The sequence below is a fragment of the Emydura macquarii genome, unplaced genomic scaffold (genome assembly GCF_026122565.2).
Source record: "Emydura macquarii macquarii isolate MOO-44397 ecotype Brisbane River unplaced genomic scaffold, CSIRO-AGI_Emac_v2 contig_1230, whole genome shotgun sequence".
Lineage (NCBI taxonomy): Eukaryota > Metazoa > Chordata > Testudines > Chelidae > Emydura > Emydura macquarii.
The window spans coordinates 11624959-11640958 of NW_027131367.1; the positions used below are offsets into that span (position 1 = coordinate 11624959).

The window sequence follows — 16000 nt, forward strand, 5'->3', positions numbered from 1 at the left end:
GTACGTACCCAGTGGGTCGGGAGACATTGTACTCGGGGCGGCTAGCCTGAGTCATGGCCTCTGCTGCTGCCAACGCACTGCTGTAGTTTGAGCACAGCTAGCACGGGCATGTCTACACAGGCTGGGAATCACACATCCCCACTCAAATGTAAATGCACCCTTTGTAACTTACTTGCTGAAGGTTGCTTAGGGTTTCTGAGGTAGAGCAGGGTCTTCCACTCCCAACCAGCCCCCTACCACTGGGCGATCCTCTCTCTGGTAACCCTAGTAGTTAATGTCCCCTATCCCCCCTCCGCTAAGTGCCATTCATTTGACACCGCACCATAAAATAGGTCCTGAAAGTATTTAGCCTAATATAGCCTAGCTCACCCAGGACTGGATGGTGTGAAAAGCCCTGCCATAAATATTCATTAAATAAGCAAGCGAGCTTAATATAGAAACTCATAAAGTCAAGTATTCTTAAAGCCCCCTCATTTCTTTTCAAACAATCAGCCAACGAAGATAAATTTGGTGAGGTCGATTACTTGCACTTTCAGGCGAAGGCTGTAAATCTCACTTGTAAAAGAAAAATCACATGTTTCACTGTTTATAATCTCTGCAGAAAGACCTGGGCCAGCATTTCTCTGTCCTAATTCCTGATCTCATAACTGTCAGATTACGAAACTGCAGTCTCTAAGCCTCCTGAGTTTACAGAAAAACACCTCTTTGCTCTCTGCCACCACTTTAAATCGGATGAACTAATAAAAACATGATTCACTATTCATTCCAAGTGAGTGGAAGAAAGGAAATGGGAACAGCAGTAGTTTTGAAAAGCCATCTAAAGAATCTTCCACCCACAGCCCCTGGGGTTCCTCCCCACCTCATCTCATTACCCATAACCCATTTCTCACAACCTTTTCCCCTCATAATTCTTTCAGCCCCATTACCAGCCTCTGGTGTTTTCAAAATTGTCTCAGAGCCCATCCTAGAGATGTTCAAGCTCTCCTGTGGCGTCTCTTGACAGTGGTATCTCCTCAGAGTTATAGCACTCGGACTGCCAATATCAATTTTGAAGGCAAAGGGAAGGAGGTGTTAATGGCTGGAACATCCTGAGGGTAGATATGAAAGGAACAAACGGGTAACACTCCCCAGATGATTCTTGCACTTCCTCTTAAACACATGAAAGAGCGGTGGCGGTCTTGCTTGAGTACAGTCTCAAAACATATGGCATTTCCACGCTGCTTTTCAGCCAACATAGTTTCACTGAGGATGAGTCTATAGGAACTTTTCATGTGCTGCCCTAGCAGAAGTAGCTTTCTTAGGATTTTCATTTCCTCAGTGCCAGGGATCTATTGTTTGGAGTAAGCGGCACCTCCAGCAATACTAAAAATAAAACTGCACATTCAAGGTACAAGTTTTAGAGAGAGAAATGTTCCAGAGGAGGGTGCAAAATTTGTGCAGGCATCTGTTGCACACATAAAAACTGGACCTGAGTGGGCAAATTTTAAAGCTGCACCTTGCTATAGGCACCGACCTTGGTGAATCTGCCCTTAGCTGTTTCCAATGAGATAAGACCAAAATAATAGATGTATAGATATATAGCTGACATTTCCATCTCTACCTTTAATCTATCAAAACGAGAAATATGAACTTTGCATCATCTTCTTTATTTTGCCCCCCAGATTGTTAAGCAATGATCCCCAGATATTAATGAAAGAATGACCAGTCTCAAATGCTATCAGACACTTTCTCTCCCAGCGGTACAAAAATATTCCAGTAAGGTCACCAACTGAAGGTGAAACAGCATCTGACTGATCCTACCTGTAGGACTGCACAGTGCATCTCTATTTAATACATACTGAAAGCAAAGGTTAACCAGCCATATTGTGTTAAGACTTCAGAAAGAATGTGCTGGTTTGAAGGGACACATTTAACACACTTGAGTGGGTCTGAGTCTCCCTAATGTTTAGTCACTGATGCGTTAATACCACAGGAGGACATTGGAATCTGGAATTATGTCTGCACAGCTCAGCTCGCAACTACTGTACTGACACTGGGAGCTATAAACAGTGGAAGAAATGTCTTTGCATCCAACCGCAAATGACTATACAAATAAGAAACGTGCCAGAAAAAGAGAAAAGTAAATAATACAGGCTCAAAGAGCAGGGGAGTTCCCAGAAAACACTGGCCATAGGACAAGAATTGTTCTACTCAGCTCGGACGTCCTGGAAAATTCCTGTGCATCACTGTTTAGAGTAATAAAGGGAAAGGACCTCGCTATCCGAGCATGTTTCCCAGTCCTAGATCGATGGAGGGTTGCTGGCTACCGTACATTCCTCCAGAGACTTGTCTAATGAGACCCCTGTAGTAATAAGGGTTTTGTCATGCATAAGCACAGAGCCAGCTAAACTCTTCTACCAAAAGTCAACACAGAGTTCACCCGCATGAACCCAACAATCAGGCCTGTGTACACATGCCATGGGTAAAACAACCAGGGCCCAATTTTCGCAAAGAGGTACAATTGGGTGCTTAGATGTCTACGGGTCATACAATGCACCCACAACACCAGGCATTAAATTGTTTGCAGCTACATCTCTTGAGGTGAAAAACCAGAGACTGAGTGGAGGTCCTTTTGAAAGCCGGGACTTCAGGGTACCAAAGGAGAAGAACCTGGCAGCATCTTCTCCTTTTAAAGACTAGCTATGGGGGAAAGGTCTGTGAAATATGTGTATCATGAAGAGGGACAGGGAGCTTCTTGCTTCCAGGGACTAGGGTGTAGGAGACAGGGGGTTAGAGACTGAAATTAGTCTACTTTGGATTCACAGGTTAGTTGACGCAGCATCCATTGGGGAGGCAGGAGCATTTGCTGTGAGCCACGCAATCCAGGGGAGTAGGAATAAAACCCCCTTTCATGCCTGCAATGTGCTGACCCTTGCTGCATGAACCCCAAAGTCTGTTGGCCCTGTGTGACATTACTGGGATTGCCACGCTGGACTAAAACGAATTACAGACTAAAACCTCAGTTGGTCCCTCCTGTTCGCTGCATCAGCAGAGAAAGCAAGAAATCAATGACTTGCTCAGCCTTAGTGGTGGTCTCTTTGGGGTGGGATTGAGACACACGGGCAAAGATGGGAGGGGGAAAATCCACATTGCCACTGCTCATGCTGTGAATACATACGAGGATGTTAGTGTCAAGAGAAGTTACAATTTGACACAAATGAGAAGGGCCAAACCCCACCTTTCAGCCTGCCCTGAGATGAACCATTACAGTTTGCTCCAGTGCCATCACGCAATTAACAGCAGACGTTGTGTTTGTGGTACATTGTGCGAATGGAGGAGGCTGCCTCTCTCTTGTGTTTCTTTAGTGCCTTTACTTCCCGGAATCCTAGCCAAAGGAGGAAACTATTTAAAGAGAGTGTGACACGTGGTAACATGACAGCCTTTGAAATGAAATTACGGTTAGAGCTGCTGTCAGGGGTCAGGAGGGAGTGGTGATTTTAGTTCGCTCTGTTCTCCTAGGTGAATTCAACACTCGCTGAAGGCGTGAAGATCGACAGGTGGGAAACTGAAGCTCTCTGCTAGTTCTGTGAACAGGAACAGCACTAGCAAAGCAAGCAGCAGGGCATTGCCCTGCCACTGCCAGCAAGGGGTACCAGTTGAGATGGGCAGGATCCCAAACCCCAGCTCCAAGCACTCCAGACTTTTGGGGAAGTCTGCACTGGAACTTTATGGCTTGGATTAATTCCTGTGGGTTTTGAGACGTATCCACCAGGAAACTTGGTTGAGGCCACCCAACTGCTGTGAGATATTGTACTAGGGACCCTGTCATCACTGGTCTGGGGAAGAGCTGAACTCATGATCTAAAGAGAGAAACTGGATCATGGATTCTCTGAAGCTTGAAAATTATTTGAGGACTTCAATAACTCAGTCTTAGGTTAGGGTCTATTACAGGAGTGGGTGGGTGAAGTTCTGGGGCCTGCGTTGTGCAGGAGGTCAGACTAGATGATCAGAATGGTCCCTTCCGACCTTAGAGTCTATGCTGCAAGAGAAGTAAAATCCCAAAGTCCAAAGGGCCTGCTGCTCACCTGCAGTAAAGGTTCCTTTACATCAGGAGTCAGGCCTCAAGCCTCTTTGCCCTCTCCACCTGAACAGGTCAGAATGTCCTAGGGATGTTTCTTGCATGAGGAGCTGCCACTGACTCACCAGGCTCCAATACCTGTGGCGAAGTTACTGGCAAAGCAGAGGTTCACCCTGGGAATGGAGTACTACCAGGATTGCCTTTGTCCACTGCGCAGAGCGCTGACCAGTGCAGCGGTTTAGGAGTTAGCATGAGAGTAGGAGAGCGTATGTACGGGCGTGTACCCTACCTAATGTGCTAAGCACCTGCAAATGGTGCCAGATAGGCAGGCCCAGGACTTCTCTCTGCACTCACAGTCCAGTTACAGCAGAAGCAGCTGCGGACTGAGCTTTCTCATACTGTCCTGCCAATGGGTCTGACCTGGAGAAACCACCACTAAAGGAGGGAGTTCAGCCTCCGGGGCTCATGAAATACACGGCCTCTTACTGAGACAGCCAACAGGAGCATTATTGTGTGCCAGTTTGGGTAGTGATTTGTGTTGTTACGATGAGGACACCTGCTAACTGGGAACTGGACTGATTCCCAGCTAACTCATTTCACGCAGGCCCCCAAACACCCATCACAAGGGGTCACCTTTCATGCCCATCAGCCTGGGCTGAATTCACAACCAGCGACACAGAGGCGAAAGTCTCTGTAACCCCCTCGCCACACCAGGGCTCCGACGCCAGCTAACACAGAAAGGAAGCACTCCTCCAGGAGCCCACCGGAGCTCCACTGAACAGCAATTGATAAAAACACAGCCAGGCTTGGCAGGAAACCACGCAGGGGTCAACGCTAATCACGTCACTCATGGTAAAAAAATCCCCTCCACAAAGCTGTGAGGGCAGGAGAAGACTTTGCTACTGAAGCCTCCAGGCTGGGCCCTGTCTTTCAGGGAGCATCTAGCTAACCTCTGTACAACACAGAAGGGGCTCTGCTCACCTGCTCGTGGTACTCAATCCCCATGCTGAGGGTGTTGATCAGAATGGCAATCATGATCCCCCGGCCAAAGTACTTGCTGTCCACGATCTTCCTGAACGTCTCGCACACCACCTTCCAGAAAGCCAGGAATTTGCTGGTTTTCCTGCCCCTGCTTTTCCCTCGCTGAGGGTCCCTCTGGTCGCTGTAGTGGGCGTCCTGGGTGAACTCATACACCCCTTCGCTGTCTGAGTCCGCCGTCTCATTGTCCGTGAGCTCCAGGTCACGAGCCAGAGTCTTGATGCAGTAGGGGCAGCTGTCTGGGCTGCAGGAACCGCTGTCCAGTTTCCCACACTGGCTAGAAATCTTGCAAGAACTTTGACAGGCACCTGAAACACAAATAAGCCGGGTTAAGATGAGTCTGTTCCCTGGATGCTGGGTCAGGGAAGCCAAGGGTTCAGATGAAGGGAATGCCTCATTCATTTTATTACCATGTGACACACACTGAGAGAAGTTATAGTTCTTTCTCTTTGTCACAGCACTGGCCCTTTAAGAGGGAAAAGGCCAATGCAGATGTGACTAGTCAGCTGATCCCCAGCTGGGCTATAAGAGAAGGTGAGTCAGGCCTGAGAGTCAGCTGGAAAAGGGGCAGAGAGAGAGAGTGCAGATGGAGGGGCTGTCATTGCATGCTCTGACACTAGGGAGACAGGAGGTCTTGGTAGTGGGAGCAGGAGCAGCAGAAAGGTCCCTGGGAGTGGCTGCCACAGTCCCCTTGGAGGCATTGGGAACCTGCTGGGGGAAAAGGGTCTCCAGGGAGAGAGCCCTGGGAAGCAGTGCTCAGTTAACAGAGCATGGGAAATCCTGCAATAGGCCCTGAAGCAGGAGGAATGGAGAGAAGCAAAGGGGAAACTGTCCTGAGAGCTATCGCCCAGGGTGGGCTGAGGAGCTGGGTTTGTGGGTACTCTGCCTAGATTTGAGAAATAAAACTGCCTGGAAAAAAGACTCTGGGTGTGGCAATGGGGACAAGCCAGCACCCTACACTTCCATAAAAGCTGTATGTCTCAGAGCTTCTCCAATAGATCTCGGGGGCTGCTCAGATTCCTCACTCTCCTCTTCAAAATCCCAGCGCTGCTTTGCTTCCTCACTAACAATATTATTTATTCCCAGTAATGCCCACAATTAGAGCTGGACGACATTTTTCTGCCAAATGCAGAATCAGTGACACTGAAACCTTTCACGGATTCATGTCAGTTTCACTAAATTGCTTGTGTCAAAAAACAACAACAAAAATTCCAAAAAAGTTTGAAACATTTGGACTTTTCATTTTGAAAAAACTTTCTTCATTAAGATGTGCATGGAATTGAAATGAAATATTTCATTTTGGACAGACAAACATTTAGTTTGATCCAAAAAAAAACTTTTTAAAAAAAATTATTATTTTACTTTTCGATTTGCCAAAACTATTGAAATATTTTGTTTTTTATTTGACCCACAATGAAATTTCTGATGGATTTTTCAGAATTGCCAGTAAACCAAAAAATCTGTTATTTGCCCAGCTCTACCCGTGTTGCTCTGTCTTCTTTTCTGTCCTTGGACTGTGGGGCAGGATCCACGGATCAGAAACTGTCCTTTTGAAGTGTTTAGAAAGTGCATAGTGGGCATTACAGCAAATAAACAAACAAACAAGACCTGATACCTGTTCTGAGGATCTCCCAACATCAGGAATTATTCTCTTATACAGCCAGTTACTTAGATCCCTCACCCTTACACTGCATTTCCCAAACGGCTCAAGCAGGTTGAAGAAGGTCATGCAGAAATATTATACTCCAAGTTTCTTCCCTTTATTCACTAAATGGTTTTCTGTTGCCCACAGTGAGACATTTCCACCAGCTGAGGGATCCTTGCCACCTCATTATACCTTTGGCTATTAGGGCTAACAGAAAGTAATCAGCTCCCGCAGAACCTGGAGTGATAAGCGTTGTAATTAGAGACAGTACAGCAGCCAGCGAGCTACTTTCCTACTCCTGCTGTTTGCTGATACTTCAGAATTACCAGCTTCCCCCAAACAGACGATTCTCAAATCGTTCCTCCCAGCTGACAGATGGTTCCTTTGCTTGATAGTACAGGTGGGATATTCCCCTATCATAGCTGGCTGCCAGGGGAAAGGGGCAGGTATGTCTGCACCTACATGCCTGACGCATTCACAGTATCACCATCCAGTCTATCCAGCTCTTTCCCCCGCACCCCCAAACCTCTGCCCATTTTTAGAGCCCAACTCAAATCGCTTGTGCAGTTCTGGAATGACAGGAAAATCATGTCCATTTCACACGCAGCATTGCAGTCAGGAGGGCAAACTAGAAAGGTTAAAACAGAGCGAAAGGCCATTGGGTGTTTTTTACTGGGACATAAAGTGGACATGCCAGAAAGCTTCACCTAGAAGGACTCCCAGACCTTGGAGGTTGAGAGAGTTTGAACCAGATTTGGATATGCTCCCAAATCCCAGGACATAAAGGCGGAAGGAGTGTTGTACAATAAAGTTAGTAGACTGGGATTCAGGAGACCTCGGTTCCCTTTCTGGCTCCACCACAGACTTTCTGTGAGATGCTGAGAAAAATCACTTAGAACCTGATTTTCAAATGACTGGGCCTCAGCAGTAGTCATTGCCTTGAATTAGAGTTATAGGAGAGCAGAACCTCTGAAAATCAGGCCCTTAAGCTCTCTGAGCTCCGGTTCTCTGTAAAATGGGGATAACAATACTCAAGGATGTGTTATGAGGATAAAGTCATTCCAATCTATGAGGCAGATTGGCAGAGACTCTGGCAGTGTTTTGCCTTCCTCTGCAGCATGGGGCATGGGTCACTTGCTGGTGGATTCTCTGTACCTTTTAAACCATTATTCGAGGACTTCAGTAACTCAGTCATAGGTTCGTGGTCTATTATAGGAGTGGGTGAGTGGAGTTCTGTGGCCTATGTTACACAGAAGGTCAGACTAGATGATCACAATGGTCCCTTCTGATCTTAAAGTCTATGAATCTAAGGGGAGCCATATAACAAGCACCTAGAGAGACAGCTATCCAAATCCGAACCGGACACCAAGCAGTGGACTGTACAGCCAGCACTGATGGCAATGTTCTGCCTAGAGATGGGCCAGAACACCCCTGTGCTTCGGGCAAGTTGAGATCCAGATCTGCTTGTTGGGCTCGGCTTGGGCCCAACTCTAGTTTGATTAGCAGATGCTGTGATTTGAGGTGGTCAGTGGGACTGGGGAGCAGAGCAGGGCAAGACAGAAAAAAACAGGATTTCCTGATGATCCATTTCCCCTGGATCTTTGCTGGTGCAAAGCCATGAATCAGAGTCTTCCACTTCGGCTCTGAACTTGGGATGCATTTTGCAGCTGGGAAGACTGACTTGGCCTTACCTGGAAAGCCACCTCCTGTATCTGTCCTGTGGACTGAAAAGAATCCTGGAAAGATTCAGTGGAAAGAAAAAATATTAGGACTTTTACGTCTTATTTCTGGAAAGCAACCAATGGCTGATCCCCAGCTCCAGCACTCACCAGTACTCTGGGTCTCCAGGAGCTTGTGCATGGTGCTGTACGGCCCAGGAGGGATATTAAGGTTGGTTAGCATGCTGGCCCCAGGGTTCACTGTGGAATCTGCTAAGTTTTTCTCTTTCAGCAGGTCATAGGAGGTGCTTGGGTGTACAGTGGGATAGACCTTGCTGCCAACCACATTCTTGGGGAGTCCCTCTGGGCTTGGCAAACTCAAGCCAGGCTGAGGGAGAGATGACCTGCAGCGGATGGGCTCAAAGTGGCAATCTGCATGGTAGATGCTGTGCACAGACTCTGTGTTGCTGGAAGCAGTGTTGGGGGCAGCATGAGGATTAGAGGCTGTGGGAGGGAGCATGAGCCTGTTGGTGCCATTGTGGAGTGAGCTGATTTCCACATCGCTGATCTCCGGGCTGGCACGTGGTGCCCGCAGGTTCCCATTGCCCAGGTGGTAGTGGTGGTGGTGGTGGTGGTGGTGGTGAATCAGATGGTGCACTGCTGACCTTTTCCTCGGCCGATGTTTGCACGGCTGCCTGTCATCCCCATTCTTATTCCCAGGGCTGGAGAGGAGACCCATTTTCAACCCTGCCTCTCTATAGGCTTTGACCAGCTGTTTGCTGCCCTTACGGGCAACGTAAACCAGATATTTGAGAAGTTCATCGTAGCAGCTACCCGGCTCTGAAAAACTGGCCAACGTGCTAGCATTGGATAGGTAGCGGACCCGCTGCTCCTTCATCAGCTGGCTCTCTCGCTGCTTAGTCTCCGAGAACTGGGTAGCTATGACCACTAAGCAGAGGTTGATCATGAAGAAGGAGCCCACCTAAAGGAGAACAGAAGATGCCATCAATCCAAGAGAGCGGACGGCGGGGTGTATGTGAGACAGTGTGTGATGACTATTGATTGTTTCCATTGTGGAAGCACCTAGGTCTCAAAACAGGGATCAGAACTCATTGTTCCAAGCACTGGCGCAGGGCAACATTCTTCAGACAAAAGGTTCCCCCTCCCACCACCAAAAAACAATTCACATTTGGGTTGACCATAACATTTTGCAAAGTCGTGTCAAATTTGCTGAATGGTTTTGGCTGGGGAAAAAAAAAAAGTTGAAACAAAACTCTTTGATTTTTTGATTCAAAATGACTTTGCATTTCAGATTTGCTACAATTTTATTTTGGAAAAAAAAGGTTAAAAACCTCTTGAAAACAAATGATTTTATTTTGAGTTGAACCAAATGGGTTTTACTTTACCCCAAATGATTTTTTTTTGGATGCTTTTATTTCGCCAAAAAAACTGAAAAATTTCATTTTGAATCAACACAGAATAATGTTTTTTCCCCTGATTTTTTGGTTTGGCCACTAAACCGAACAATCAGTTGTTCACACAGCTCTTCTAGTTATCAAATAAACAAATAACACAGCTAGTCCCTGCCCCTGGAAGCTGAAAATCTAAGATATGGATATTGTGGACAGGTGAATAAAGAGGCAAGCGTGTGTCGGTGTTGCGTGCATGTGCTTGAATTAGTTGTAAGGCCGGTCTCAGGAATCGCGCATGGTCACCAGTTTAGCCAAAGACGGATAGTAGTGGTTTGTGGGCTTCACAGCAGAGATAGGTTTTAAGCAGGGATTTGAAAGAAGATAAGGAGGCATCTTTGTGAAATCTGCTGGGGAGTTTTTCCACTCAGCTTAAGGGAGGAGAGAGGAGACAGTGTGAAGGTGCTTGTGGGAAAAGCAGGCAATGGAGGTTGGTGTCATTGACAGAGCAAATGGTGGAGTGGATATGCAAAAAGAAATTACATTTGCAAGGTAAGGCAGGGCCATACAGAGGAAAAGCTTAAAGATCAAGATAGAAGCAGCTTGTGCACATGTGAGGAGGAGGCGGCAGCCAGCGGAAGGATACAAAAAGTGGGGTGAGATGGCCATGGATATGCGCATGTGTGAACGTGTCAGAGCAGTGGAGGCTAGACACATCTGCAACTGACACACTGTAGGCAAGGACTAATATTTCAGCCAAGAGTAGACATCACACACTGACTCATCCACAGGGTGGGCGCCCCCCATCCTGTCTGCCCTGCAGGGGCATACATGAGACAGCCTCTCAGAAACCCCACTGTGGGGCCTCCCACACCAGGTCTCCACAGATGACGTCATAGATCAAAGAGAAGGGAAGATATATTTTGACAAAGAGAATTTGCTTTTTTTAAAAACACCATGAGGTCTTTTTTTGGTCTTGTTTTTTGTATTTTGTTTTCCTGTTTTACATCTCAGCCGACACGGCTTGTAATTATCACAATTAGCTGCAATAGAATGAAAGCACTGAGCCCTTTGGATAGGAAGCTTTTTCTTCTGGCAGCGTGTGGGTGGCTTGTGAACAGACCCCCTTCTTTGTTAACTGGATTTATGGGGAGATGGTTACTCAAGATCATCAGCTGTTCGTAGCCAAGGATTTGATATTTTATTCCAAACCTGGGTTTCACTAGATTCCGTGTTCTGTAGATCATGGGCACTATTCCACCTGGATTAAAAAGAGCAACCAATGACTTCTCAACCTAGCATTCTCTCCCGTCCCTCGGAATCCACAACAGCATTTAAACACAGGCTAGCAATGCCCCCAGCTGTTTCTCCTTACTCTGCGTTGCTTTTGGGATGCACAGAGCACAGGGATTTGTTGCAGAGCAGAAGGAACTGTCACTGACTAGGAAAAGCAGCCCTCAGATGACTCAGAGAGCTAGTGATAGACTAAACAGTCTTTAACCTCCAGGTCACTGGTTCAAATCGAGGACTGGGTTGGTCATGACCACGAATCAGCACCGTGGTGTTTGGTAACCAACGTGCAGTGATGTTGGTCGTCTAAATCCATGCCTAATAGGACAGGTGTCCACACCTCAGCAGTCTCCAAAGACATAAACCATGATGGATGAGCTGCCCTCACCTTCCTGAAGGTCACCTCAGCAGGTTGGGATTGAGGTTCAACTACCACGGAGCACATGTGCAGCACAGAGGGCTCCAGGACCATCAGTCTGACACTTTTAATCAAAGTAGGGGTGATGATGTACTCTTGTGGGTGGAGCCTGTCAAAGGCTCCACCTATCCAAAGAGTTTAAGCAGGCTGACACCTTTCACCAGCAGGAAATTCACTTCCTGTTTACATTTTTTTTTTAAACACAAAAAGGCAAAGAGGAGGAGCCTATCGCAAAGCAGGAAGGAGGAGGAGGGCGACCTAGTGTAGAACAGGAGAATATATACTTACCTCCACTCCCATCTCCAGCAAAATACAGCTAGATGTATAACTACAGCAGAAATTCACCCCCCTCACAATGTATTTCTCCCCACTAACAAGAAGAAATGGGATAGTTTCAATGTTTGTAAAACTCATCTGCATGTCCTCCCATGAGCTGGTTTCCACCTCTCCCAGCCTGGACTACGTGCTGCATCCAAACACCCTCCTGCCCACCTTCTTCCCATTCACACCACTACATCCTTCCCTGAATGCCTGAGCAAAAGGCACGCTGCCCATGGGGTGGGCTGAGAGATCACTCACGATGATCAGTAGGATGAAGTAGATGAAGTTGTAGAAGGAGTGAGCATCCATGACGAAGTACATGATGTCCACCCAGCCCTCCAGCGTGATGACCTGAGATAGGCAGGAGAAAGAAGAACAATCAGCTCACCAGTCAACACCTCCGTAGGCCTAGCTTTAATATGGAGCCCAGGAGAAACAGTACTCATGCCCTTAGCACTGGTCAGCGACAATCTGCACCCCACCAAGGCCATGTACTACAGCTAAGAGGGCAAAATCCTACTACATTAAAGTCAGTGGCAAAATTTCCAATTAATCTCAATGGATCAGGATTTGATCACCCAAGTTTTGTAGCTCTAAAATAGAGTCATGCTGGGGAGAAGGACATAAGCCAGATGTAACACAGTACGCTCTCAGTACGTAACACAGCTGGAAACGGCCTTTTCCTCCTACCCCTTGGACCATATACTTGATTAAAGTGGCAACTTTCTCTCTGTCTCAAATACACTGGTATGTTTCAGCATGGGATGAACATAGTCTAGAATACCCCCGGTGGGATGGACTCATTGTGCTTACAAAGACTTCAGACAGCATTCATTAAAATGCTTATTTGGTGCCACTCAAAGAAGGGTCCCAAGAGCTGACAATGCAAAGAAAAATGATGCACAAACTGAGCTGGAAGGAAACGCTTGAGTGAAATTCACCCTTCTGCACAGAACCTGCAGGAAGTCTGTATGGCTCTTCAATCCCAGTTAAGCCCTTAAATTCGACTTCAAAGGTGCATAGACTTTCTACACAGGAGTGAATTTCACCCAAAGTAAGGAAGGCTTCTTCAGACTGGACATCAAATTGCCTTCCTGGCAGTCTATGGGCTCCTGCATCACTGCTCAAGTGCTTTCAGTGTATGGAATAGCCATAGGAAAGCCGGTTTGATCACGCAGATATTTGCGAACTGATCAAGGCAGATTTGACCTGCCCTCCCAGTACTCACTGTTAGCAGGGGTGAGAACGTGAGTCCGCTCACCTGAAATATTGCGATCCATGCATACCCAATGTTGTCAAAGTTGATCGCTCCTTTGAAGGGGTTGTGCTCCCCAGCAGAGCAGTTGGTGTAATACTGGTTCCAATTGATGCAGGAGGTGTTAGTGGTGTCGTTATAGGAGTAGAAGTCCAGGGTGCACTCCAGGCCTTCCTCCCTTCGCATTGGGACGCTGCGGCAGTACCGCATGCCATTCTCCCGAGGCTGGGAGCAGATGAAGGGATTTTCGTCCTCATTCTCTGTCTGATAATATCTTTCCAACTCTACTGTGTAGGGCCTTAAAGAGACCAGACAAGGTTGGGTTTTGCACAGTGACTAAAGGCAATCTGTCAAGATAACAACAACAATAATATTGCAGGTATCGAACAACTTTCGTCCCGGATCTCAAAACATTTTACAAAATGATTTAACTCACCTTGCAGCAGCCCTCTGAAGTGACTTCATATCATTATCCCCCTCTAGGGAAACTAAGGCCTGGTCTACCACTTACAAATTAGATTGACCTAGCTACGCTGCTCTGGGGCATGAAAAATTCATACCCCTGAACAACCGCTGTTAAGCCAACCTAACTCCCCATGTAAATGCGGCTAGGTCAATGGAAGAATTCTTCCCTTAATCTAGCTACCGCAGCCCAGAGAGATGGATTAGCTACAGTGATGAAAAATCCCCTTCCATTGCTGTAGGAAGTGTCTACGCTACGGCAATCCTGCGGCATGGCTGCACTGATGTGACTATGTCTCTATAGTGTCCCTAGTGTAGACGTGGCTTGGGGCAAAGAGGTGAAGGGACTTGCCCAAGGTCACTCAGAAACAGTGGCAGAGCCAGGAATAGACCTTAGGGATCATGACTTATTCTTCTGTTACAATCACTAGCACACACAGCCTTCCTTCACGTATTGAAAGACAAGGAAAGAGAGAGAAGCAGAAAATAAAAAAAAGGGAGGGAGGAAGTGAAAGCGGGAGCTTGGACAAAATGGGCCAAAGTCTAATGTGAGCTACATGGTATAAAATCTAGAGTGACTCTGCTACTGTTACTGCAGAAGAGTAACTCCACCCAGATGTATTGCTGGTTTACGCTGGTGGAAGAGAAAGCAGCACCTGGCCCACTCATTTTACATCCTTTATGAAGTGTTTTCACTGAAGTAAGATGGAAATCAGTTAATTAAGGCCAATTTATCTTCTGCCCTCCCAGGGTTGCCGAGAACGTCTGAGCAGCAGGGGAATGCAGGTTTGGATAGACTCCTTCACAAAGCCAGCACCACCCCAGGTTCCCTGCAACACCAGAGGTCTCTTGCTCATTGCTCAAGGTGGCAGCTCAGTGTCAGGCAAGTTGAAATCCCATCCAAAGGTGGTCCTGGAATAACAAGCAAGCCCAAACCAAATGCCCCAGGGGAGACAAAACAGCCACATGGCCAGCTGGAAACTAGATTATTCTTGCTCAATAAACGGCTGTTTGCTTAATGCCACCTGGACTCCCACTAAAGCTTGCAAAGATATTTTTAAGCCTAGTTCAGCCCAGTTAATTCCTGCAGAATTGCCTTTAATACCATTGAAAGCTTAGCTAAACCCTTGGAATTCTGGTTCAATTAAATAGCGCCCAAACCAGTAGCGGCACTGGATTTACCCAGCCGCAATCAGTTCATTTGCTCTATTACTCATTTACCTAAAGGGTCTTTCCATGTTAATGAAACTCCAGAGAATGAAACCTACCAGAGGTGTGACAAAATGTTCAGAGCTGAAAGGGAGAGGACTGAGGTTGTCGCCATTACCTCTCGGCATGGATGTAACAATTTGATCAACGCCTATAACTTTACAAGCAAAATGATTCCTGGGCTACCTACAAAGTTTCAGATCCTGTGTTTTGCATCTGAACCAAACACCTCTAGTACTGAGGGCATAGTTATATTTGCTATAGTTCTGTTTTGATGTTTTGGACACTGGTGGTTTAAGAGGATCCTGGGTCCTGGTTCTCAACCTGGGACTTGGCGAATAGGTGTCAGGGGATCACGACAACCTTGCTCTTCCCATATTATTAAATAGGAAGAAGCCCTAGGCTAGAACCAGACTAGGGGAGAGCAGAGTTGGAGGGGTCCCGGGCTGAAAAAGGCTGAGAACCACAGTACTAGGGGATATTTAGAATACCAGTAAGGGACTGAAAGTGTTAATACTCTAGGCAAGCGGTCTGGCCAAGAATAACTTAGAAATTGGAAGTTAGCAAATGAAGTTTGATCAGCGTGGTCCCTTCTGGCCTTAAAATTGCTGAGCCTGAATAGCTCTTTGGAGGAGGGAATGCATCTTACTGTGTGACTGCACAGCCTGCAGCATAATGCAGGGTCTGGTCAATTCAGTGATCTGGTTGGGGTCTTTAGGTGCTACTGCTACCGCAATACAATACGTAATCATAGCTGCTGAATGGAGCTTAGGTCTCCGTGTCTTGGCACATGTAGAAAAGGTCACCCAAGAATTATATGCTGAATCGAGTAAATCTGATCTCTCTCTGTCTCAGGCAGCTATCAGTCAGGGTGGTATCTAAGCCTGGTACAACAATTAAAGACAGTGCTCCCTGTGCCTGAAATGGCACTGTTGTCACAACCGCCTTTGTTCCCGCGGGGCATGTCTGGGTGGGAGTTTTGGGTTTTGTTTGGGAGTAGGGAATATTTATGGCATGTTGATTTTTAATGGAGCATGGTTCTGCCTTCTGGAGGTTTAGAACCAAGCAGGGTCAACGTGACCATCCGTCCTTTGGATTATTTGTATGCTGGTCCTGTATATACACTGTTACTCTGAAAGGGGCTAATGTCTTATCCATTTGGGGTCATCTGATGCATTAGCACCCAGAGCCCGGTTAAGGAGCGAGTGTGGGCTGATGGGCTGACTCACTCTCCTTTG

General features: G+C 46.9%; 1 protein-coding gene across 1 annotated transcript in view; it reads right to left on the bottom strand.

Moving 5' to 3' along the window:
• Nucleotides 1–16000, bottom strand: part of CACNA1G (calcium voltage-gated channel subunit alpha1 G) — a 163390-nt gene that overhangs the window by 113537 nt on the left and 33853 nt on the right. Inside the window, exons 6-9 of the mRNA XM_067547476.1 lie at nucleotides 13098–13389; nucleotides 12095–12187; nucleotides 8570–9380; nucleotides 5039–5403 (exon numbers count right to left, since the gene is read on the bottom strand). Coding sequence (XP_067403577.1) covers nucleotides 5039–5403; nucleotides 8570–9380; nucleotides 12095–12187; nucleotides 13098–13389 — 1561 coding nt within the window. The remainder of the gene's footprint in view (nucleotides 1–5038; nucleotides 5404–8569; nucleotides 9381–12094; nucleotides 12188–13097; nucleotides 13390–16000) is intronic.